The following is a 24,088-nucleotide window of genomic DNA, read 5'->3' as shown; positions in this document are numbered from 1 at the left end:
GAACTGAGGAAGCAACAACTCCCGTGCCGGCCAAGAACACGGCCCCGAGCCGAGCCCGGCATGGTGCAACTCCACCAGACTTACAGCACGGGTTGAGGTTCCGGCAGGCCCAGCTCCACCAACACCAACTGACGTACAAGTACATCTGTTGACCAATACGGAATTCCTTCAACACCGACCTTTCTCTTCCCGTGCCTCTTCAAACTTCTTTCTTTAACGTGGAAGCCACAACCAGAGTTGCAGTTTCTCTAAAGTTATCTCGTCCTTGATACAGTTAATTACATTATAAGTACACCGTTGTCGTCCCAAGCTCAGACCCACCGCCACATGTTGGCCACCCGACAAACAGCGCAGCTCAAGTCCACCTCCAAGGGCCATTCGGACCCAGAAATACCTACTTAACCATATCACGGGTGTTCACTCCTTTTGACCTTGGGTTTTTCATTCTCTCGATTCTCTGTATCCGAGCCATTGTCATCAAGAACATCGAATGTGAATCAAATAAAGCAATAAGACGTGTTGGCCTTCTTGACGTCGCACCATGCCCGTTGCAAGGTCCAGGCACGACGGAGGCAGAGAAAATCATCGAGTTTCCTGTGGTCGTGGATCAAGGTGCCATGCTCGCTTCATTTCTCGAGGCTGCTTCGACCCGTTTTAGTAATGCTCGTTATTACTCGCCTCAAACAAGGGGCAAAGTCTTACCGCTAAGGATGATAGCGATCGCGTTTTGAACATTCGGGGTTTGGAGTTGCTTTTAGTGGTGGGCAAGCTTTCCCCCACGATCTCCCATCGGCCCCCCCCCCCCCCCCCCCCAAAAAAAAAAAAAAAAAAAAAAAAACACTGGAAGCATCGGCCCAATATCGACGAAGCCCCGTTCTTCTTTCCATACGGTTTGACCTATCGGCGTTCTGAGGCATCCGACAAAAGCTGTCCTGGAGATCGGCGTTCCGACAACACTCTACCAGATAACGCCATGTGTCTTTTTGCCAGCTGTCGCATCACCTCTTCTTTTTTTGCGACGCGTCCTGATGCCACTATAGAGATCTACCACAGCCATGACACAAACGCCGCTGAAAGCCAGAAGGATCACCACGGCAATCAAAATCGTCACGACAATCGGGAACCACACCGACACGGCCTTCCACGTGGGCCATGCATGGTCTTTCGGAAGATCTGTGTCGAGCGCCTGCAGACTGACCTGCATCGAGTTGAGCACGACGGAGCAGATTGCGAAGATGGTGAGCAGGGGTCCCAGGCTGTGGGTGAGGAAGGAGCCCCATTGAGGGTAAATGTGGAAGAAAGCCAACTTCCTCTTAAAGAAAGCTGCAGCCATGTTGAGTCGACTGAGGCGCAGTTCGCCGTAGTGGTACCGCTTGGGGACTTGGATGTCGTGGATTTTGGTGAAGGGCTCGATGAAGTCGCACCATTCTTCGTATGTGGGAAATTGCCCGTTGGACTTTTTGGGTATCAACATCTTCTCACATGCCAACGCAAAGTCGACCTCATACTGGATCAAGAAGTAGTAGCTCCTCATGAAGCCGAGGCAAGCTCGATAAACATCCAGGTGGGCGTTGGCGATGTACTCCCAGAAGGCGGCGCAGTAGAAGTAGGCCGGGATGGGTTTGACGTAGATTCGCTCGTAGTACCAGACCAGATGAAGACAGGGATGCTCGTCGATCTTGATCTCTCGGTCGTGTGCGTACTGGTGGTGGAGGGACATGATGTGAAGGAAAGAGGGAGTTTGGACCTTGCAAGTCTTAGCATAAAAGTGCCAGGGCGGCTCAAAAGGACTCGGAGGAAACTTACAAAGACATACTTCATATACTTGAACATACCATCCAGCTTCGTGGTCAGGTGGTTCTCATTCAAATAAGCCGTCAAGGTCTTCCAATGACTGCCGGGATTCTGATCGTCCAGCCGAACTCGCGGTTGACCTGGAAGATGGCGCTTGAGAGTGGTAGTGCCGTCTTCATTTGGTGTCTCCACTGGTACCAAGGCCATCGATGTCGGGTTTGTGCTGTGGTATGGTCGAATCCCGATTCTGGTTACGTTTCCCGCCATGTCCTTGATGTTTTCACAAGGAAAAACCTTGGGGATCTTGATATTCACATCGCAATCTGAAGGTTGCGATTCAGCGGTCTCGATATCAAGCGTTGAAGGGAAAGAATGCGGGGTTGGCGTTGTCGCCGTCGATTTCAGGTCGGGCTCAACTGCGGCTCCCATATTGATCGTCACGCGTGAAAGTGAAGCAGAGTCTTGAGACAATAGGAGAGAAACGCGACCAAAGTGCAAGTATGTCTTGATGGTTTCACGAGAAAAAAAAACCAGATGCGGGTGGAGAGATGCAGTGTGGTCAGCATCAATTTCCAAGGCCCAAGGAGAGGAATAGGGCGGCCGGGCGCTTGACACTGTTATTTAACCGTGGATGGCCATCGTGACCATTTGGGATTTGGGGGCCAGGCAGGCTGCAGCTGAACCGCCCGAGGCAACCATTCCACACGGATCGAGATATTAAGGCGGCTAATCGGAGCATGCCACCACACCAGGTCACTTAGTAAAACAAGGGAAAGTTTCCACTTGGCACTTCTCGAGCCAGAGATACCTACTTACTTACAGGTCCAGACCTGCACTACAGTAGAAGCTGGGGGTGCAAAACTGGAAGGAACGATGACGGAGGGGAGGAGGGGTACGTTGGTCACAGTCTGCTGCGTTACTGTCCACGCGCCGCGCACTCCTGTACCACCAGTTACAAACTCCGCGGGTAACTACCTCTGCCTACAGTCCACAGCGAACACAAAAAGACGGCTTCACATTTGCACAGCCAGGAAGTTTATCGCCGCCGCTCATGCTAGCTGCTGTCGACTACATACACCATGTCTGCTTGCAGATTCTGGAATTTGATGCAGACGATGATACCCTTCAAGACCCATTACCAGGCATATACCACCCTCCTACATCTTTACACTAGGTAGTACACAACATCAGAACACTTACACAGCCTTCCAACGAAGCAGAAAAAGCAGAGCGCTGGCCAATCAAAAAACCAGATGAACAAGGCTCGAACAGTCGATAGAATCCCCCTGGTCTCATCTCATGCAATCACCCACCCGAAGCTCAAGTGCTGCGGATAAGGACAAGGATGGATGGATGGATGGATGGAAACAAATGCTTGGGACGTTTTCTTGCCTCTTGGTTTTTCTTTTCCACCAAGGAAACCTGAACCGTTACATTGAAGCGCCGAGGCTTGCGAGGATAAAACTTGACCCCCCCTTCCCAATGGGACGGGTAAAGTACATGCCTCCAACAACTCGGCGCCTAAGGTAAAGAGGTATTTTTGGCAATTTTAGTACAGTAAAAACCCCTGCCCTGCAGCTGCATCCTCCGGTCAGGAACTGCATATGTATACGCCAATGTGTACAGACTAAAGGTTTTGGCTGGCTGGATTATTTCACAGCTACATACAGCCTCACAAGTACGTACTGCACACTACATCCCGGATAGTCTTTGACGCCTATGTACTCACGTATTTGGTCTTAAATAATACAATTTGAGTAGACTGTCAAAATTTGTGTTTCAGCCTTTAGCTGGATTCCCCTGTGGGCTTCCTTCCAGTCTACTATTAGATCTAGCTGTATATCTGCCATTTGGTACATACTAGAATTCCTGGCTTGAATTACATGCAGTTCCAGGGCATTCATTCTACCTACTGTGCAGTGTGCACTACAGTAGCGCCTGCGCTAATGAAGGGTCCTTACCTCTAGGTATGTGGGGCCCCCCTTTGTCCGGTTGTCGATGTCGGTTGCAAGGAACATCGGGTCAGGTTTATCTTACGAAGTAGAATACCAAGGAGGGTTGAGTTATCAAAAGAACTCAAGCCGTATATCACGAGGATAAAGAGAAGAAATAATAAGAGACGGGAGAGCGGGCAATCATCACTACCATCGCTGACAGTGACAACAAAATACCTAGGGACCTGACAATGAAGACCGGGACGACCCGCCGGGCGTGTCCGTCCGTTGCCGCCCGCCCTCCACAGCGGTCCGCCCGCTCTCCGCTCGCTCTCCGCTCGCTCTCCGCTATAGCCCGCCCATTAGGCCACTGTGGATCCCGCCCACCCGACGCTAGCGATAGCGATTGTGTACCTATACTAGGTATTGAAGTACATAATGGGGGTCATAGGAGATGGGGTTAGCGCAAGCTGCCGCCGGCCGTTATCCTCACCCAGGGATATATTGATGCATAACAATTCGTGCGCTTCATTATTTTACTTTTCGTTTCTGAACGATTAAATAGTATATACGATAAAGCTAAGAGTAAGAAGGAAAGGAACTCTCGCTCTTCCCGACTACATAGGTAGCATCCGATGCATGTAAGTAGGTAGTTTTATAATCATCAACCAATTGACTAGAACATGATGCAAAATCCAACAAAATACTCCAAACACTTGGAATCTAGAAATGATCCAACGGTCTCCCAAACCGCAACAAATCCAAAGCCATACGCCATAGCATGTACACATAACTCCCGTATCCTTGCTTGTAACCATCGAGTAACACCGATCCTCCCTTCCAGTCCACACACGACTGAACAACGCTCAATCATCCAAAGTCAAGTCGATCACATCCGGCTCAGCCTTTCTCTTCACGCCCCTTGGCGCCGACCTCGATCCCGAACCAAACGCCGAAGCCGATCCGCCCCCGGATCTCGGCGTCAAGGGCGGAATTTTGAGCCTACTAGATTTGACAGCCCAAGCACTGGTGATGTCAATCTTGGCCACCTTGTTACTCAACCCGGGCGTGGCAGGCGCGGCGCTAGAAGAGGGGGCAGCCATTCTGTTGGGCTCGATCTCCATCAACGCACGGTCAGCTGGTGAGAAGGAAGCCGGGTCAGGTCGTGTGGGCGAGGAGGACGGTAAAGGAGTGGCTGCTTTGGAGCCACTGCCGCGCCATGTGCTCGGAAAAGGAGTACGAGGCGTTACCGTCTTGGCGGGTTCGGGAATGTCTGGCTCCCCGGGTAAGCCGCAAAGTTCTCGCAATTTGTTGAACATCCGGCGACCTGCCACATTCACCCTCATCCGCTTTGCCTTATCTTCAAAATCACGACGTTCTTCGTGAGTCATGCGCTCCCACCGCGACTCCGTGATGGTGACAACTAGCTCGTAGTCCAGCTCACGATTCTCCTGCTTGAAAGCGTGTCCCCAGGTGTTGAGGAACCAGTTAAAGCCGCCGTATTTGTGGGCCCAAGCCTCCCATGTAATGCTTCTAGAGGTATTAGAGCTTGGTGCAGAAGAAGAGGCAGTGAACGCGGTAGCAGTGGCAGATGAAGAAGTCGGTACTCGCGGAGTGTTATGAGCAGGGGGAGGGGGGATCGGCTCCTCAGGTAGGCCGCAAGCTATCCTCAAGTTGTTAAAAGTTACTTGGCGTCTACCACTCATCCTGGCAGCCTTAGCCCCGTCTTCATATGCAAGCCGTTCGACAGCACTCATGCTCTTCCATCGCGCCTTCATCTTAGCAACAACAGAGTCGTATGAAGTTCTTCTGTCACAGTGAAGCGTCCCTGCAGTGTTGAGATAGAAACTCCAGCCGTCGTATTTTCGTTCCCAATCCTCCCGTGTCATGATACTGGTGGCAGTGGTAGCGGTGGCGGCATCCGGCGGGGGAGACGGAATCCACGAACGAGGGTCTCGTTCCGGAGGCAGGTCGAATGCTTCTCTTAGTCTGTTGAACAACGCCCGGCCTTGGGCACTTTGCCTCAAAGTATACGCAACCTTTTCGTACTCGCGCCGTTGCATAGCTTTCAAGCCACTCCATTGCGAGTAGATTTCGGTTCTGTGTTCGTCGTATCCAATGTCTGGAATTTGTTTCTTGAGACTCACTCCTACGCTGTTATAAAACCAGGTGAAGCCGTCATATCGACCAGCATCCGAGGGTGAGCGACACCTGGCGGCTGCTAACCGCTCACGAGGATCTTGCCCCGGAGGCAGGCTGTAAGCTTCTCTCAGTCTGTTGAACATCTCTCGACCTTCGGCACTCTGCTTCAAAGTACTCGCGACCTTTTCGAACCTGCTCCGTTCTATACCGTCCATGCCACACCAGCGTGCGTACATTGCAGTTCTAAGATCGCTGTATGCGACGTTTGGGTTTTGTTTCTTATAATCCACTCCGTCGCTGTTAAGAAACCAAGTGAAGCCGTCGTACCGGCCACACTCCGAGGGTAAGTCATATTGGCCACAATCCCCGATCGTAGAAGCGGTAGCCGCGGATGAAGAGCTTGGTGGTGCCTGCGAGGCAGTTGGCTTAATTGTTATGTCCGCGTTGACTTTTGCCTTCGCCGCCATGTCCTCGTAGATTCTTCGGGCCATCTGTGTCATGCCATCCCATGTCTTTTTTAAAGCAGTGACCGTTTCTTCACTTGTGAGCCCGGGGTTCTTGTCTCGGAACTTTCGTTCCTCAAATTTTAACCAAAACTCGAAGCCGCCATCTTGTGGGGGTTCCGAAGAGCTGCTACTAAAAGCGCTGTAGTTTTGCGCCGCCGGAGTTGATGAAACGGGTGCTTTATCCTTGGCTACTCTCTTGAAGGTATCTTCCAGCCAGGTGAAAATACCCTTATCGAGCGGATGTTGTGCGGCCGCGAACGCTTTGTTACTGTAAACACTCCTTGCCGTGGACGTCAAAGCGTCCCATTGCCGCTTCGTGGCTTCGACAACGTGGTCGTAGGAATATTCAGGATGCTTTCTTCTGACGTTAAGGCCTTCGGTGTTGAGATAATACTCAAAACCGTCATATTTGCGGCTTGGCGCAGCAGTGATGGTAGAAGCGGATATCGCAGAGGTTGAGGTTGAGGTTGAGGTTGAGGGGGCCACGGTACCAGATCCTGACTTTGCTTTATCCAAGCCCATGGTTGCGTAGACTGCCCGGTGCGTTTCACTCATCGCTTCCCATCGCCGTTGTATCACCGACTTGAGCGATGCTGCCGAGGCGCCGGAGTTCCTCTTCCGAAGGCGTCCCTCCATTTCTTTAGCAAAAACCTCGTAGCCGGACACAGGCGGTGATGTGGCTGAGGCTGAAGCCGGTCCTTTTTGCGCAGAGCCGGCAGCCGTCGCAGAAGTCGAGGCCCCGTATGTTCTCGCCCGTTTCGTGGCCCGTTGTAACATAACCTCATTTAGACTGTTCCGTTCCCTAGCGAGAGCCGACTTCGCCTCTTCAATACGTGCCATATCATCGGTCCTCAAACGATCACCCATAGTTAGGCAGGTTTCCCACTCAACGCCAAGTTGCTGCCTGATTTGTTGTTCCGACGTTCCTGAGAGTAGACGCGAAAGACCATCTGTGTATTTGTTTATCCACCAGGTCCGGCCACGGTTCAGATCCTTGCGGCACGGATCGAGATGAGCGACATTTGGGTACGGGGCAAGTCGTGCTTTGCTTTCCATATAATCCTGCTCGGGGATCGACAGTCTGGTAGATGTACGAACGACGACCATTCCATTTTTGTCAACAACAGGTTTTGCGATCGCAAGCGCCGTGGTAAATGTTACCTTGGCCGCCTCACGTAACGCCGCCACTCTACTTTGAAGAGAAGGGAAAGGTTGAGCTTGATCTGGAAGCATGCCTGGGACTACGCTAGGAGGTGGAGGAGGTGCAATGCTAGAAAGAGACGGGATGCTCCGAGTTCCCGACGGACCCACAGCCCTCGCATTGTCCAAAGGAGCGAGCTGGGGCTGCTGTTGCTTCTGCGACAAGGCTTGCTTGTTAAACCATTCGCGATGAGTCCGTGGCAATGAGCTCCATGCTTTCGAGATTTGATCTAACAAGAGTTGGTGGCTGTATGTTGGGTGCTTTGCTCGAAGAGAGCCCATCTGTGTCGAAAAGTAGTATTCCCTGCCGGCCTTCAAATCGTCCTCCGTAGACAAGCTTGAGCCTGAAGGCTGGGGTGATAAATGATATGGCGCAGACAAGGAGGGATGGGCCTGGGTTTGAGCTTGGTTTTGGGCCACCGTTGCCCTGCTCACGTAACTCTCTTGACGACTAGAAGCCATGGTAGTCCATCGTCTCCATAGCTCCGCATTGATTGCACCACTCTGCCAGTTGGGAAATTGTCTCTGGATCACGATTCGCTCCTCAAGGAAGAATAGTTGGCGACCATGCTCTAATGTGTCCTGAATATGGGTGGTTGTTTGGTGGTTGTTGACGTTGTTGGTCATTTGGATGGATCCGGCGAAGCCGTCTGAACCAGCCGAGATGGAGTTGCCGGATTGGGTTGATTGAGAGGTAGGATCCGAATAAGCCCAGGGGTTGGCCGGGGCACGATGAGCGTGGTTAGGCGGAGGAAGCTGGTAACTATAGTATGTCCCTACAGGCTGTGGGTGCGCTTGACCTGGTTGCGGACCTTGATAGCCAGAGACAGTAGACTGATGAAGGGGCTGATGGTGATTCTGGTGAGCTGCCACAGGTTGACGGTACCCTTGGGCTGACAGAGTAGAGAGATCCGGTCGACCGATAATGAAGTGGTCAATCGGTTTCCCAAGAAGCGGCGCGGAGTGCACAGGAGGTGGAGGAAGTTCTTTCTCGTCATGAACTTCAATTTCAATATTGTTCTCCAAGAATTGAAATCCTGTAAACCACGAATACTCTTCGCCAAGAATGGCACGCAACTTTGCTTGATCAAACTTTGCGAACATTTGTTTCTTCATTTTGTTCTTCTTAGTCTCCCATTGCTTAAGAGCAGTAGGATCGGGATTCAAGCGTTTCGTGACGGTTATAGTGCCCGAAGCAGCATCAGTTGCAAAGTCACAGGAGATGCCCTCCCGCAGTCCCGTCAAGTAGCGTCGTACGTGGTCAAAAGCTGTACTGGAGCCGTGAAGCCGAACAGCATTGAAAGAGCAGGATTCGGAAAGGAATTGGTTGAGCCTGAAGCACAGTCCACAGTCACAACTGACCGTGCGCATAACAGGTTGCCAGATCTGTTTCGGCGTCCTGCCTACCTCCCTGAGTAGGTACATCTCCATGATAGCAGCGAATATGTTTTGATATCGAGGTGTTGATAGCGGGATAGAATGTTTTTCGAGAATGTCCGGGAGGAGATAGAGGAAAGGAACCCAGAGATGGGTAAGCTCACGAAGCGGGATGCGTTTTGCATCGCCAACCAATTTCATTGTCAAGCGCATAAGGAGGGTATCGGCGTTTTCAGCGATCAGTCCAGAGATAAAGCGAGACATGTCAGCCTTGTCGATACCTTCAATTGCCGCTTTAATCAGTTTTAGGTCTTGCGTGACCTTGGTTGAACGAAGCTGGATGATTTCCCTAACCCGTGCCGTCTCCGCGGAACGACTGTGGAGTTTGTAGATGTGCAATTCGTTCAAAATGTGTTCAGCCAAGTCGAGATACAGCTTTTTTGTTGCATTTTCCGTGGAGCAGGTCTCGTGGAGTTCGTTGGCAAAGCCCAGAAGGAAGGGGATCTTTGTCGAGTTTCGTCTCACTAACTTCGTGGCGAATTCTATGAAGTCAGGTCCCATCCCGAAACAGGTCTTCAGGGCGGAAACAAGTTCACTTCCATCTTGTTGGCCGATGATTTGCCAACCGGGAAAGTTAGCTATGCGGACTACTGCGTTCCGTGCCCAATCTCGGGGAACTGTTTCGTCCGTAGTCTCGTAGAAGGCGGTAACTGAGGAGCACCTGTACTTGATCAAGCTGTGGGAGACTGAGATGGCCAGAATACTAGTAGTTTGCGTTAGCTTCTCAGAATACATATCACCAATGCTCTAGATCACTTACCCCTCCTGAATGTCTTGAAAGGTGGCTCTCCCTTCTGTAATCTCAGCACGAGCCCATTTGACAAAGGATTGGGGATCGTAAGGCAGTTTGCGAAAGGCAAATCCCGTAAAGCCCGCGGCGAATGTGAATAAATCCCAGTCCTTGGCAGATATGCAAGCCTTGAGAATGCTCTCCACCAACTCCCCAGGCATAAACCCAAGTCCCTTTTCGTTGTCCCAGGTACATGCCCTCCGGATGAGGTTGCTGAAGATGGGCCAATAGCGAACGTGATCTTCAACGCTCCCTGAGCATAGGGTCCTATAGTTTTCGAGCAACGAACGCAGAGGAGTCTGAGTGACGTTGTACTTGGCAGTCGGCGGGCCGTTTGCTTCGATGGTCTCCCACAGGAAGTCGGCCACAGTATCTCGAGGGACAAGCACGAGTGCCTGGCGGATTGGTATGTGGTTAGCAGAGATCTAAAGAGGCTTTAGTGGTGATATGTGAGGTACGTACCGCATCACAGTAACCAGGAAGGAGTTTGGGCTTTCGGTGTTCGGTAGTCTTTTGTGTCCAGTCATTCTCGTCAACGGGAACAAACTTTGCGTAGGTTCGGCCCTGCAAGTCAACCAGATCCTCAATGACGTAGGAGGGAGACACTTGTTGAGGGTCGATGTCAGTGTCTTCATAGCCTCTGTCGAGCCGGCAAAGAAATAGTTCGAAGGGGATCGCTCGCGCGAGGCGATCCAGAGTCAGAGCCAATACCCGGTCATGCCTTGCCAAAGCCTCTGGAAGCGAATCCGCCTTCTTGTAGGTGTAGTCGAGCCGGTGGAAGAACTTGTTGGCAGTCCTGCAGCCCTTATCTTCGGATGTCCAGTATCGCAACAGTTGGCAAAGGTAGCGCACCTCGCCGTCCGCCAAACCTGCTACGAGAATAGAATCGGCCGGTGGTGGATTTTCCGGAGGCGGGGGAGGAGCATCGAAGGGGCTATCGACACGTGGACGCCAGGTCTCGGGATATGTGAGACCAGCCCAAGATAGCTGTTCACGTAGCTCTTTCCGAAGATCTTTGGGTATGTATGAAGTGTCGGAATCATACTCGGCTTCGGGATCGTCCATTTCCGGGGACTCGACGACCGCGGTGGTCTTGGACTTGGACTTGGCCTTGATGTTGGACTTTGTTGATTTTGGCTGGACAAGGCGTCCCGAGGTTGTACTTGATGTGGCTGAGGGCCTCGCTCTGTTGATATTTGCGCTCGGCTGGTCAGAGATGTTGACATTCTGTTCCTCGTCGTCGGGAGCAATTGATGTTTTCGAAGTTCCTGTCTCAGGGAGCTGCACATCGGTTTCGGCTTGCTCCTCCTCTTTCACGTCAGGTCGGGCGGCTTGTTTCGCGACCTTTCTGCCCTTGGGTTTGACTGGGGACCTTTTCTTTTTCGCAGGTTTCTCAGCAATCGCCATCGGCTGGATGTTATTCGGTGTCGCGTTGCTGCTTTGCTCGCCATTATTCTCGTTGCCGGCCATGGCGGCCATTCTCCGGGTTCGCACCATTCTCGATCATGGCTCTCTGGACTTTGGAGTCCAGACTAAACACCGTAGGAGCAAAATAAAAGAGCAAAACAAGCGATCAATTGAGGACAAAAGCCAAAACGAGCTTCCAATTCACTCCGCGGGGCACGATGCGTGCGGATAGCGAGCTTGACGCTTGATGACCGGCAGATTCCCAAAATTGCGTTTTGTTTGTGGGCAACCCAGGCCGTCACGTCACACTCGACGCGGGATTGGGCCTGTGGAGCGCTGATCCTGGATTGTTCCAGCGCTGTGGTGAGTGGAGTTCTCCACATCCTGGAGATTTCGCGTCACCAACCCAACATGGAGTTTACCGAACCCTAAAGTGCACTCCGCCGGCTGTACGGTAGCGGAAGGGTTAGGGTCGCTCCCTTTTTGTTTGTTTACTTTTCATCGGACACTCTGAGTTCTAAGCCAATACCAATGTAGTGCTGACCAGAAAACAAAAAAAGATGATCTTCTGAGGCTTACAGTCAAATTTCCGAGTTCATGTCATCTCTTTGATGGTTATGAACCTGTCGTTTTATATCACTGTAAGCTGCAGCCACTTTGCTCTTCCTTGTCACCTTATTCCCACGATCTTCAAAGATGGAACGGTTCGGACGATCTTTCCCAAGAGCGTTACCACGCTCAAACTGGATCGGCGAGGATAACGGCAATTGTTTCCTTCTTACATCCCATAGCTTTCCTAGTACGGATCGTCTGAATGGAGTTACGATGCGTTACAACCTGAGCAAAGGGGGACGAATAGGAAGCTGCCTGAAGCCGTACCAGACTTGAAGTTTTTTGGTTAGAGATGTTACTGATTTAGAACTCGGGCCGCTCGAGATCTAGATTGATATGTGAGGCAATATAGAGTATGAGATTTACCACTGACGGTTCACATAGACGTAACATGGATCTAACGTTATTCTTGACGCGAAACCGAACAGACCCTGCGGGCGTGGAGCACAACGTCATGCCTGGATATTGCTTCTATGCCGCCATACATCCAATTATGCAGCCCAAGCAGCTTGAGCCAACCTCGAAGCTTTGAGTCACATACAAGATGTATGTATGTGTCAGACCTCCCGAGGCTCAAGAGCAAGCCATTAGATGCTCAAATTCCATGCTTTTTCGACATGGGAAAATCCGGAGGCTCCCTTCTTCACGACAGATTTGAGACCTCGTCAACCTGTTCCTCCTCTCCAACCAGTTCTCGATAACATTTCGACACATCTTCACAATGATGTCTTCGCAAGATGAGACGTCTCCAAGCGCACAAGTGCAAGAAGAAACCAAGCCAGTAGCGCTTGTCCCTAAAACGGCTCCCTCATCACAAACCAACGAGAACAACACCAGCAGCGATGGCCCTGAATCCGACGATCCAGTCCCTCACCTCCACGCAAAGACCTTTTTGGCCGTCTTTGCCGTGTGCCTCATTTACATCGCCCAATTGATCAGTCTTGTGGGCGCCGGGGCTGTGCGTACCTACCTATCTCCTTCCTTCCCAAATCCCAAAAGCCCCACCTTCCTTCTCTTCCACCTTCCTGCATTCCCGGTTCCCACCTTCCTTTTTCAATCTTTTTTTGTTTTTTGTTTTCAATTTCCCTCCTTCCCTCCTTCCCTCCAGTCCTTCTCGAATTCATGATTCTCCATCTTCGCAAGATCCCAACTTCCCATTTTATGGCTTGACTCCATCCCTCGCAATCCTGACTGACATCGTTTACTTCTTACAGCAAGGCCAAACCATAGCCTCCCACTTCTCTTCCCCAACCCAATCAATCTGGTTCTCCGCCCCCATCACCATCCTCACTGTTGTCCTCGGCCCCATCACCTCTCAAGCGGCCGACTATTGGGGACGTAAGTGGTTTCTCGTCATCCCCACCTTCCTCGGCGGCGGGGCAGGGTCACTCATCGTTTCCCGCGCACCCTCCATGCCCGTCGCCATCTTGGGATTCGCCACCATCGGTCTCGGCTTCGGCTCGCAGCCTTTGCTGCACGTGGTCACCTCGGAAGTATTGCCTCGGAGATGGAGGGCGTGGGGCCAGGCGGCCGACATGGCGAGCAATACGTTAGGTGCGGCGGTGGGACTCTATGTAGGCGGTGCGTTGAACAGGACTGGGGATCCGAGAGGGGACGGGTTTAGGGTGTATTTTTTGCTGAACATGGCTGTCTATGTCGTGGCGGCGGGGTTGTGTTGGTGGGTGTATCATCCGCCCAAGAGGCTTTTGCAGAAGAGTTTGAGTACGAGGGAGAAACTGGCAAGATTGGACTGGGGAGGGTACTTCTTCCTGGCGGTTGGGTTGGTGCTCTTTTCCGTGGCACTGTCTTACTCCAGAAATCCGTTTGAGTGGAGGGATCCGCAGGTTTCGGCTACCTTTGCGGTTGGAATGCTGTTTGTGATTGGGTTGGTGTTGTATGAGACATGGATAAAGAAGGATGGGATGTTCCATCATAAACTGTTTACGGGTAATCGCAACTTTGCTGTGGCAATGTTTTGCGTGTTCTCCGAGGGCGTGGCGTTCTTTGCGGCTAACACGTACTTTGCTTTCCAGGTCAGCGTGCTGTACGAGTCGGATGCGCTGCAGGGTGGGGTGAGGTACAGTCTGATAATGATCATTGCTGCGGTCTTTGCTTGCTTGACAGGGTGGTATTGTGCAGCTACAAAGCGTGTGAAGTGGGCGACCTTTGCCGCTTTCGGGATGTTTATCGCCTTCTTTATATGCATGGCGACAACTACGAGAAAGACGGATATACCAACTTGGGGCTATACGGTTCTTTTGGGGAGCGCTTTGGGCACGACTTTGACCACGCTTGTCACAGTTGCGCAGTTGTCGACACCGCCGGAGCTCATCAGTGTTGCCAGCGGACTGATTATCAGTATTCGGTCGCTGGGGGGAACCGTTGGGTTGGCCGTATACAATGCGCTTTTTCACGATGTGATGAAGAACTTGGGGAACTATGTTGGAAAGGTTGTAGTGCCAAAGGGAATATCGCCCGATGATGTGGAGATGTTTGTCACAGCACTTGAAGCCCAAGATCAAAAGATGTTGGGGACAATATCTGGAGTAACGGCGGATATCATTGAAGCCGGTGCCATTGCTTTGCAAGACACGTTTGTTGTCGCGTTCAGGCACGTTTGGATTGCCGGTGCTTGCTTTGTTGCGCTGGCTGCCGTTGGTAGGGCGAGCAGAACCCCTTGGTTTACTCTCGAGTATCGTGCTGACACAACGCTCTAGTTTCTCTCCTCTTGTTTGACCCCAAAAAGGAGTTCAACATGCACATTGACGCATCTGTTGAGAAGGAGGAAGATTTGTATTCCGTCTGATATGGGGATTGTTTTACATTTGTTTCCCCAAGGGTGTTAGCAAGTTGAAAGTTTGATCCATGCTCTCAACACTGAAACAAGGCCGTGATCGAGCAGCTGGTACCTCTATACCAAAAGGAAGGAACATCATTCCCGCGGGTACATAAACTCCCGGTTACCAAAGCTTGATGAAGGGACTGAAGGGGCATATACGACCAGGCACCTAGTGTCCTAGTGAAAAGACAAAAGATTTGATCTTTATGGTTTTTCTTGCACAGACTACATGGTGGCCCATTTGTGTCTCATTATCTCCCGATGACTTATCTGTGCAAGACTCGCTGCGTCCTTGAACGCCTGTCAGAACCTTGTTCATGTGTTATCGCGAACAAATGACATGTTGGGGGAAGCCGACCCCGTCTTAATCTCGCTACGGTCAACGATCCAGAAGAACAAAGGGAAATCCCCGTCGGTGTACGACTATGTAGATGCCTGTCAAGTTCTGGCATCACGCAGCGAAACAAACAGAACTGGTACAACTCACCTTGAACCCTAACCCACGTCCAGCGGTGCGGTCCATACCGGCGTACCGGCGATGTGTGGAAACTTGGACGAGAGTGATGGCCGTCAATAGCAACGCCCGCAGTTCGGCTTACCCGACCAAAAGTCTCCCGAAAACGTCATCAAAGCTCTCGATTGGCAGGCTGATGACAATTTCTCACATCAGCAGAAGCGGCTGGGGGTAAGGCGTTTTCTAGCTAGTAGCGATGCTGTGTGAAGCAGATTCCGAGTTGGGGCTCGCCCGAACCTAACGGCAGCATGGCGTATCTAGCGTGCAAGTGAAAGACGTGGTGGTGGTGATGGGAAAAGGAATCATTGGCTGCAGGTCTCCAGTCATTGACCAATTTACACAAGGAGGTAATATTGAATCGCAGCCAAAATACTGTAGTAGGTACCTTTGGTGACTGGTGGCCTCCTGTCGGGCTTCTGACGGGTTCTTTCCATGTTCTCAGGGACGGAAGCTCCGAAACAACGATGGATGGAAACTATCGCTGCTAGTGAACATGCATACAGCCAAAGCAGATATCTTGGTTCACATGGACCAAAGCCTGAGCCTTGTACGTAGCGGTATAGATAAACACCGAAGTTGAGACGTATCTGTTGACTGCAACTTTGGTGCGGCAATCATGGCACCGGAACGGGTGTCATGTTACTTCGCGGCCCGGGTCTTGCTTGCCCTTTTGGGTGCTGCGATTGGTGCAGAAGGGCAGACGCGGCTATTGTCTTGTTTGTGAATTGGTGGCATTGCGTTCATTCTTTTATCCTTACGAGAAGCATGGTACAGACCAACTATGAAGCTTGGGACTGCCAATCTGGCGCGGAGTTTTCGAAGTGGCCACCGGCCCCCAAATCTGGTGAAGATCTGGAGGTTCGAGGGGCAAAGGAGGTCGGAATTGTTGTTGTACTGTTTCTGGTGGTGCGGTATCGCCATGTCTGTGGTACACGAAAAGTGCAAAGAAAGTGATGCCTAGAGGTAGTTGTATGACATGGCTGATGGCAGGGGGGATGTTGTATTAAGCGGGGAGAGGACGTTTGCCCCTGCTCTCTAGCTGAGGCAAGGGTTGTCGAGATCAGGTGGTTGTTACTGGGAAGGATCAAAGAACTGAAGCGTTAGGTTCACAGACGGGATGAGAACAAATTCCCGTCGGCATGGATGCCGCTAGATGGGATGGAAGGGAAGCCCAGGTCCTGCCGATACTTAAAGACTTATACAGGGGCACCTCATATGATGTTAGGGATTCACAGTGCACATCAAGTGGAAGCTGGAGAGCAGGAATCGTTAAAGTTTACTTACGCGGGCGCCCAACCCCAAATCGAATTCCTGATGCCAAGCCTGTAGTGCACTGCCTGACACAGCCCGCTCCCCGCCTTCCCGTTGGCACTTAGGTCCCTTCTACCTAATTTTTAGGTTTGTTCTTGACCCAGTTTTGGTCCATTTTTCTCCGCATTTTCGGGTCAAAAAAAAAAAAACAAAAAACACATCGCGATGATGATCATGTCCACCATTTCACCACTCTCAACGAGACATCACTCGACCTCACCAAATCCGACCCTCCCATACCGGCCCAGCCTCAAAGGCCAAAGCCACCATACCATATCTCGACATGCGCAAGGCATGCAATGAGAGCTGTTCAAAAAAGTCCGCCACAGAGACGATAACGACCCAGCCGTCGTCGAAGCGTTTCCCGCCGGTGGATCGCCATCCTTTTTCTCTTTCCGTCAGGCGTCCGCCAACAAGCCGTCTGCCAATTTGTCATTCACATTTCACCGCCAGCACCGACTGGATGCAGCAATGCAGGCTGGGTCACAGCAGAAGTGGAAGGACAATACTGTCGTCTTCTGCATTCAAACCTGGGCGAGAACAACATAACTTTCAAGAACCCCTTGCCTTGCTGGGCGGACGGTTCAGTTAGCACGCTGAAGTGTATGCCCGCACTGGGGACACTGCGTCTCTTTGTGTTCCCCTCGTGCTGGAACCCAATCAGAATGGTGCTGCCTTCGGGCCAAGCCTTTCCATGTCAGCTTTTGGCTCATCCTTTGATGAAACCTTCTTCACTTGTCGTTACTCCTTTGGGTAAGGTTGATCTCAGCCCATCAAGGCCACCTCTTTGGTCATGATCCTGGTCCGTCTTGGGTCCCGGGTCCAGTATCAACTGCACTCGTTTTCCAGCCATTGTTCTTACTGGCCCATCCTCTACACGCATTGGAATCCCGTCAGCTACCATATGATGTAAAAGCTTTGGGATTGCCTACGTGCAGGTTCTTGAACCTCTCCCTTTTATGTATCTCTTCTCATCGTCAACCTCTCCCCGTCCAGTCTCAAGATTTCCTCCCTCTCCCATTCCTGATTCCCATCATACCACTGGACTCACCATGGCAAGCAGTGCAGAGGTCATCTCTCAACTCATCGCATACTGGGGCTTCTCGTGCCCAAAGGATGGAAGCTTCTACATCTGTCCTGAAATGAAGCACGAGTTTCTCGGTTGCTGCACCGTCGACCCATGCACCGAGGAACGAAATGGTGTCTGCCCGGACGACGAACTCCAAGTTGCATCCTTCTCTTCCGCAAAATACAAACTTCTTCCGGGTCAATCATGCGACGTCTCAATTCAAGAAGCAGTATTCTACACATGCGCAAATGCTGCGCCTCCATTTATGGGTTGTTGCGCTGACAATCCCTGTAACGCTGGTTGTCCCAAGGATAAATTAAGACCGACGGTTTTGAATAAGTTGCCGGGTGAGGAATGGAAACGTGACTATATACTCAACCCTGCCGGCACCGGCATCAGCTATAACAGCACCAAGACCAAACCCGAGGCCCCCAGCAGCAGCAGTGCCGAGCCCGAACCCGAGCCCCCCAGCAGCAGCACTGGAGGACTATCCACTGGCGCCATTGCCGGCATCGCTGTAGGGGCTGTTATTGCAGTTCTCATCATTGTTGCTGGGATTCTGTGGAGGTGCGGATGGTTTCCTAAGAAGAAGAAGGAAGGGAACATACAGGAAGGGGATGTGCCCGGAGCAGCCATGTCTCAAATGGGCCCCATGACTCCCATGGGCCAGCAAGCATACCTACACCAAGGACATCAGGGATACGGACACGTCGATGAGAGCGGACGGTCAGTCATGAGCAGCCCAAGTACAGGCTACATGCGAGGTAAGAGCCAAGATTCTACTATCCTCTGTTCTTCACCGCCATCGCACTGACCAGACCGGCTAATGCTCAGTCTCCCAAAATGCAGACTCATATGTGAGTGGTCTCACTGCTACCGGCAGCCAGTATGGCCCTCTTTCTCCCGCCTTCTCCAAGGCAGGTTTTCAGAGCCAACACACGTCACCGAATCTTGGGCAAGAAGGCTTTGATCAAAAGTACGGCTACAATGCTTTCACAGGCTACCCGAACAACGGGCTGGGACTAGATACCGTTTCAGAATTACCTGTCACCGACCACCATTATGGCGCGCAGGAACTACCCGCGGGGAACCATCCCGGATTTGAGATGGACGCCGGCGCCGTTCAGCGTCCAGAGGAACAAAATAGGCCACAGCAGCATGTGGGCTACCAGGAGGGCGACCGGCAGGACGTTAACCAGGAGCAAGCTGCTCTGCATGGCGATGAGAGGAGGAATTGACCAGAAAAAAAACTAAAAAAATTGAAAAAGAGGGATGGGCAAACAAGAGGATGGAGTGGGAGCCATTGCCCAGAGAAGGAATAATACTATGGAAATTCAAGATACCACGGCGTCTCGGCGAACATAAAGGGCATCGGACGTTATATATGGATGCATATTACTCCCCCAAACCGGGGCCTTAATGCAGATGTCCAGGTATGTTTGTGATATCTGTGAGATACCTCTTTATCTTTTGGCAATCTGACCGTATATCATTTTCACTTCTTCTACAGCCTGCTTTCTACCATTCACCGTACTAATAGAGCTTTTTTACTGGGCCTTCAAGGTTTATCCATATCATGGATTGATATCAGACTTGTATCTACTATTGAAGAGCAGCCGCAAAGAATACGCGGCAACGCTTATCTTAAGACCTTCATGTCCTCTTTCCCCAATACAAGACATTTGGCCAATGACCACTTTGCCCGGTGCCCATGTCCCCGAATATCCTAGGAAAACGCCAGCAAGTCACATCACAAACACCTTGTCTTCACTCGCCCGTGGGTACCTTGACATAAACCCGGATGCAAATACGATCTTGAATCGCTACTTGGTATGATGCTATATCAAACGACCACTCTATTCCAAACATATGCAAGACCGTGGCCTAAATGCTTGCACCAGCACTTCCACCAACGGCCCAGTGAAGAAGTAGAACTATATACAGATATCATGGGCCTTTCGCTCCCAGCCTAGTGTGCTATCACCGACCGAAAGCGCGACTGCCCCAGTTGAAGTTATTCACAAGAAGATTAATTTCCCTTTCCTCCATTCCATCCCCTCTTCCAGGCCAAGTCCCTGATCATGACCCTCTTCTCAATTTTTGCTCCTCACTCTAGATCCCACTTACAAACACTGCGAGTAATAGTCGTTGCCAACCTTGCAAGTCGACCCGCTAGCGCAGCTCGTGCACCCGCTGTATCCAATGCCACCGCACTGTCCGTACTTGGCCACCGTGCAGCCCGAAGGGGTGGTGGGCTGGCTGCCTGAAGAGGCTGACGAAGTGCTGCTGCTCTTGGTCGTGGCGACGACAGTCGAAGTCTTGAGGGTGGTCGCGACAACGGTCGAAGTCGGGAGGATAGAAGTGGTCGGCTGGGATGAGGGGGTAGAGCCGGAGCCGGAGCCGGAGCCGGAACCACTGCAGGTGAATACCTCGGGGCCAGGGACGGTGTAGTTGTTGAAGTTGGAGTAGATCTGTTCAAGTTTGTTAGTAGAGGTACTTAGAGGTAAGTACAGCTGATAGGCGAGGAGGGGCTGGGGTTGAATCGGATCATAGTGGCAGGACAATGGACTTCCATCGAAGTGGAAGATTTCTAGGCAAGAACCCCACCAGAAGGATAAGGTAGGCAGGAGCGACCTGGTGATCTGGGGGGAAAAAAATAGGAGAGAAAGAACTCACGTTGACGGTGTAGCCAGGATCGGTCTCCTTGAAGGCTCCAGGGATGGAGACAGTGGCGGGGGAGGCGCTACCACCGCCCGTCACGGAGATGTGAGCGCAGGAGAGGTAGAACTGGGGAACACCTGCGGGCCAGGGGCTGTTGTTGAAGGACGATTTCGTTAGCTCATCTGTGTCCTTTCTTGTTCCTCGATCACGGCACGGCACGGCACGGCAATGGTTCAACTTACTTGTGGATACCAATCTGCTGAATACGCAAAAGGTAATCGCCCGAGGGGATGCACGAAGGGATCGTGAAAGTGTAAGTATCGGACAAAGTCCATTCACCACCGGGGAAGGTAGCGCCCCAGTCCTTGATCTTGAACCAACCGCCCGAGCCATCGTAGCTGGAAAGGGAACCGTCGGCCTTGGAGAGGTAGACGGAAGTGGGACCCTGGTGGTAGACGGCCGTGTCGGTCTTGAAGGTGACCTGGGAGCCGGCAGCAACGGAGAGGGTTTCGACACCGTCAGCGCTGGCGCCGACGTTGCACACAAGGTCTTTGGAAGTCAAGTCGGTCACGGGCGAGTTGTAGTTGGTGTGCTTGCGGATGTACTTCCAAACCGGGTTGACCGAGGTCCCGGCGCCGACTTGCTGGAAGATGTAGTGGGCCGAGGCCTCGCTGGCGGCGAGAGAAAGGGCGGCAGCGACTGAAAGCTTCATGATGGGCTATTGGTGTAAAGTGATGTCGGGTAGTTGAAGCTGCGATTTGACCGTACTAGCAGGAAGATCCGAAGTCTGGTGTCTTGGGGCTGAAGGCTTGAGGGGAGGAGAGGTAAAGGGAACAAGAGCTGGCAGAGTGCGTCCCGGATAGATATATACCACTTGACCCAAAGACCATGATCCGTCCTTGAACACACCATCTACCCACCATCCGAACTTGAACACATCGATCCCAAACCTGATAATCTGTGATATTGGAGGATGGGAAGCCCCCACCTCGACGGCGACACCATCCCAGAATTTGGCACCAACGTTGCATGGGGCGACAAACAGCGGCCCGGTAACCGGAGTCACGGTGTCTGCAGGCCGTACTTGGACCTCGGTGGGCAAAGACTTGGTGTTTCTGTCAAATCCAGTCATGTTCAGTGGAAGTGGTTCCGGTTCCCGTTACGGACATCGACCTCCGCCATTCCCAAAGCGGTTCTAAATCGTGGTTATGCGGACCAATGGGCATTCAGGGGGTTAATTAAGGGCCATGCGAACAGCTTCCATGCACTCCACAACCCGATTACAAACTCGAAGAGCTAAGAGCGTGCTTGAGCTTAGCGCCGAATTGTTTTGGTGATCAGTGTCACCTTCTTGGCATCTATCATGGGTCTCGGAACGTGGACCTCCTCGTCTACCTCTACCGACACTAGGGCCTGGGCGGTGATCGGAACCACGGGACCGCAGCTAGGTCGAAAACTCCACATGTTTCATCAGCATCCCTCCCCGGCGGCACAATGTTTCAAGAAGGCAACCAATGTCCATGCTTGACGTCAAACGGCCTTTCACTTTGCTGCATCCATAACCTGGGCGATGGTCGGTGCATGGTGGTTTGCAATCTCAATCTTGTCAAGCAATGGCCCTGTCTGTATTGAGGAAGCATTCCACTTCTTGGGAATTGCGACGGATGAGCCGCTTATGCGTGGGCAAGAATGCGTAAAGGGGTGGAAGGAAGATAGTCCAATCCGTTGATATGAGTTCCCTTGTATTGAAGGTCATTGTCTACCTACCTAGGTACTAGCATCTTGAACACACACAATATTGTCGTATCTCGTTCTCCGAATTTCCAGTCAGGTATGCAGAAACTCTTTAGTCGTTCGTCTCCAGAATACCTCTTGCGGGCTTCCACTCAAAGTGGTGGTCACCCGTCACCGGCTTACCCGGCTCAGCAGTTTTTAGGTCAAACATGTGAGCCCCGAAGTAGTCCAACTCGGCCTCCTGGAATTGGGTGGGTAGTTCAGTCGAACCCGAGTACTTGTAGTATTCAAGACTGGTACTCAGCGCTCCAGCATGTAGATCAAACTCGATAGCCTTCAGTACAACCCTCTTGAGCGACGGGTACGTCTTTGCGAGCTCGCCAGCAATCGTTTGGTGTCCTAGGAGATCATCGTTGTCGTGCTCTCTCGAGCGATACACAGTCTCGAGCAAATCAACAACTCCGTCGCTTCGAATAATACATCCATTGCGCCAGAGCTGCAGTACATCAGCAAAGTCGAGCTTCCAGTCGTTTTCCTCGTTCGCCTTGGAAAGGACGTGCAGGCCCTGGATGAAGCATATGAGGAAGGAGGCGTAGACGGCATTGTACAAGTCTTCCAGGAACTTGGCCTTATCGACACCCTCGATTTGAGCGGGCTTCACCCCCTTTCCATCCAGCGCCTTGTTGACTGTCTCTCTCCTCGCTGCATCTGCCGAAGCTACCCTGAAAAGGTGCGAGACGGCAATGGTTGGATCTGGCACATGGAGTCTGGTACCCTCCTGGACCGCCCACGTTCCCGTACCCTCGGAGTTGTCTACATCCTGAACGACCTTGTCACGCACGTTGGCTAGCACATAGTTGCCCTTCACATCCTTGGTCCGACAGATATCGGCACCAATGTCAATCAAGAAGTTGTCCCTTAATGGCCTTTCCTTGTCACCGTTCCACTTCTCGAACACGGTGCCGATCTCTTCGTAGTCCATGCCCAAGCCGATGTTCATGATGGCCCAGGCTTCACAGAGGGCAGTCATCATTCCGTGCTCAATGCCGTTATGGATCATCTTGACGTAGTGCCCGCACCCGCCCGGCCCAAGTTTGGCCACGCATGGCTGTCCCTTTTTGTCTTTGGACGCAATTTTCTGAAGGAAGGGGAACACCTTATCGAGGGCCTCCTTGCTGCCACCGGGGGAGATGGAAGGACCATGACGAGCGGACTGGTAGCCCCCAGAGACGCCCATTCCAATGTAATGGATTCCCTTTGGCTCAAGGCGGGCCTGTCGTCTCTCGGTCGCCTTCCAGTGCTCGTTGGAGGCGTCCATAATGATGTCGCCTGGCTTGAGGTAGGGTTCGAGGGCATCGATGCTGTCGTCGGCGGGGCCGCCATGGGGGATGCTGAACATGAAGACCTTGGGCTTATCACCGTCCTCTAGAGCCTCGCATAAAGACTTGTGGTCGTCGTGGTAGGTGATCTTGTCTTCGTGCTTGCTTTCTTTGGCGTGGGATTGGAGGGCTTCGATGTTCTTCTTGGAAGGGTCGTAGTAGTGCGTGTGGATGCCATACTCGGCGAACAGAAGAGACATCATGCCGCCCATGCTGCCGGTTCCAATCATTCCAATCTGAAAACGCCATGATCATCAGCTAAGCCGCATCTGTCGAGTGTCTCGGGAGCATCCGTACTTTTTCAACGTCCATTTTTGGTCCAATGTTGCCGGGGTTAGGGTCTCGCGTGGGGTTGCAGGGACAATTGGTGCTGTTGCAATCTCCTTCAACGGAACCTGGAATCGTGTCGGTAAAGTTGTTGGATGAAAGACGATATGGCTCTTGTCTTATCTTTTAATGTCATTAATGCAAATGCTCTTCGTTTCAAGTGAGAACCCTCCATTCTGTAGTTGCGTCTCTCTTGAGAGAAGCGGTTGTTGTCGGTGTTGTGGGGCATCGACAACCTGATATAATGTGGGACGAACCGCCTGGGGTGACAATCGTTGACATCATCGACAGCCAGCAAGGTGCCCACCGAGCCGTCAAAACAACACAAACAACACCTCAAAAACCACTCCAACAACAAATCACATAAGTTCCTACCGTACCTCGATTATCAATCTGTGCGTCATTTTCGATCCCAAAGTGTCCATACAGCAA

The 24,088-nt window shown here is 51.8% G+C and overlaps 7 protein-coding genes across 7 annotated transcripts; 2 read left to right on the top strand and 5 right to left on the bottom strand.

The window, feature by feature from the left end:
* Positions 1-838: 838 nt before the first annotated feature.
* On the bottom strand, positions 839-2,538 carry B0T23DRAFT_353280 (uncharacterized protein). Its single transcript, XM_062836108.1, has 2 exons — positions 1,807-2,538; positions 839-1,747 (listed from the first exon to the last, which is right to left on the bottom strand). The coding sequence occupies exons 1-2, from the start codon at positions 2,221-2,223 to the stop codon at positions 959-961; spliced, it is 1,206 nt and encodes a 401-aa protein (XP_062695637.1). The 5' UTR covers positions 2,224-2,538; the 3' UTR covers positions 839-958.
* A 1,007-nt stretch (positions 2,539-3,545) lies between these two features.
* Positions 3,546-3,934, bottom strand: B0T23DRAFT_353279 (uncharacterized protein; the record flags this gene model as incomplete). Its single annotated transcript, XM_062836107.1, has 1 exon — positions 3,546-3,934. A coding segment is annotated over one exon (177 nt), but the record flags the coding sequence as incomplete, so codon positions are not given.
* Positions 3,935-4,393: 459 nt separating this feature from the next.
* Positions 4,394-11,495, bottom strand: B0T23DRAFT_81951 (uncharacterized protein). The gene is made up of 3 exons (XM_062841843.1): positions 10,266-11,495; positions 9,774-10,198; positions 4,394-9,716 (listed from the first exon to the last, which is right to left on the bottom strand). Exons 1-3 carry the CDS (start codon positions 11,298-11,300, stop codon positions 4,595-4,597), a joined length of 6,582 nt encoding a protein of 2,193 aa, XP_062695635.1. The 5' UTR covers positions 11,301-11,495; the 3' UTR covers positions 4,394-4,594.
* A 1,048-nt stretch (positions 11,496-12,543) lies between these two features.
* Positions 12,544-14,628, top strand: B0T23DRAFT_426491 (major facilitator superfamily domain-containing protein; the record flags this gene model as incomplete). The annotated part of the gene is made up of 3 exons (XM_062839991.1): positions 12,544-12,780; positions 13,037-14,480; positions 14,540-14,628. 3 exons carry the CDS (start codon positions 12,544-12,546, stop codon positions 14,626-14,628), a joined length of 1,770 nt encoding a protein of 589 aa, XP_062695634.1.
* A 2,910-nt stretch (positions 14,629-17,538) lies between these two features.
* Positions 17,539-18,793, top strand: B0T23DRAFT_311028 (uncharacterized protein; the record flags this gene model as incomplete). Its single annotated transcript, XM_062834622.1, has 2 exons — positions 17,539-18,319; positions 18,405-18,793. The coding sequence occupies 2 exons, from the start codon at positions 17,539-17,541 to the stop codon at positions 18,791-18,793; spliced, it is 1,170 nt and encodes a 389-aa protein (XP_062695633.1).
* A 477-nt stretch (positions 18,794-19,270) lies between these two features.
* On the bottom strand, positions 19,271-21,253 carry B0T23DRAFT_81879 (glycosyl hydrolase family 61-domain-containing protein). The gene is made up of 3 exons (XM_062841842.1): positions 20,459-21,253; positions 20,232-20,367; positions 19,271-20,026 (listed from the first exon to the last, which is right to left on the bottom strand). Exons 1-3 carry the CDS (start codon positions 20,926-20,928, stop codon positions 19,679-19,681), a joined length of 954 nt encoding a protein of 317 aa, XP_062695632.1. The 5' UTR covers positions 20,929-21,253; the 3' UTR covers positions 19,271-19,678.
* Positions 21,254-21,903: 650 nt separating this feature from the next.
* Positions 21,904-23,867, bottom strand: B0T23DRAFT_81859 (6-phosphogluconate dehydrogenase). The gene is made up of 2 exons (XM_062841841.1): positions 23,627-23,867; positions 21,904-23,565 (listed from the first exon to the last, which is right to left on the bottom strand). The coding sequence occupies exons 1-2, from the start codon at positions 23,639-23,641 to the stop codon at positions 22,063-22,065; spliced, it is 1,518 nt and encodes a 505-aa protein (XP_062695631.1). The 5' UTR covers positions 23,642-23,867; the 3' UTR covers positions 21,904-22,062.
* Between the last annotated feature and the right edge of the window lie 221 nt (positions 23,868-24,088).

This window comes from Neurospora hispaniola (genome assembly GCF_033458365.1).
Source record: "Neurospora hispaniola strain FGSC 10403 chromosome Unknown B0T23scaffold_2, whole genome shotgun sequence".
Classification (NCBI taxonomy): Eukaryota; Fungi; Ascomycota; class Sordariomycetes; order Sordariales; family Sordariaceae; genus Neurospora; species Neurospora hispaniola.
This window is presented reverse-complemented; position numbering and strand designations above follow the sequence as displayed.

Coding starts and splice junctions, on each gene's coding strand:
- B0T23DRAFT_81879 (XM_062841842.1), bottom strand. CDS start 20,928: ATGAAGCTTTCAGTCGCTGCCGCCCTTTCTCTCGCCGCCAGCGAGGCC. Junction 20,368..20,458: donor CAGCAGATTGGTATCCACAA/GTAAGTTGAACC, acceptor CTTCAACAACAG/CCCCTGGCCCGCAGGTGTTC. Junction 20,027..20,231: donor ATCCTGGCTACACCGTCAAC/GTGAGTTCTTTC, acceptor AAACTTGAACAG/ATCTACTCCAACTTCAACAA.
- B0T23DRAFT_353280 (XM_062836108.1), bottom strand. CDS start 2,223: ATGGGAGCCGCAGTTGAGCCCGACCTGAAATCGACGGCGACAACGCCA. Junction 1,748..1,806: donor AGTATATGAAGTATGTCTTT/GTAAGTTTCCTC, acceptor AAGACTTGCAAG/GTCCAAACTCCCTCTTTCCT.
- B0T23DRAFT_81951 (XM_062841843.1), bottom strand. CDS start 11,300: ATGGTGCGAACCCGGAGAATGGCCGCCATGGCCGGCAACGAGAATAAT. Junction 10,199..10,265: donor TTCCTGGTTACTGTGATGCG/GTACGTACCTCA, acceptor CCAATCCGCCAG/GCACTCGTGCTTGTCCCTCG. Junction 9,717..9,773: donor TTTCAAGACATTCAGGAGGG/GTAAGTGATCTA, acceptor GCAAACTACTAG/TATTCTGGCCATCTCAGTCT.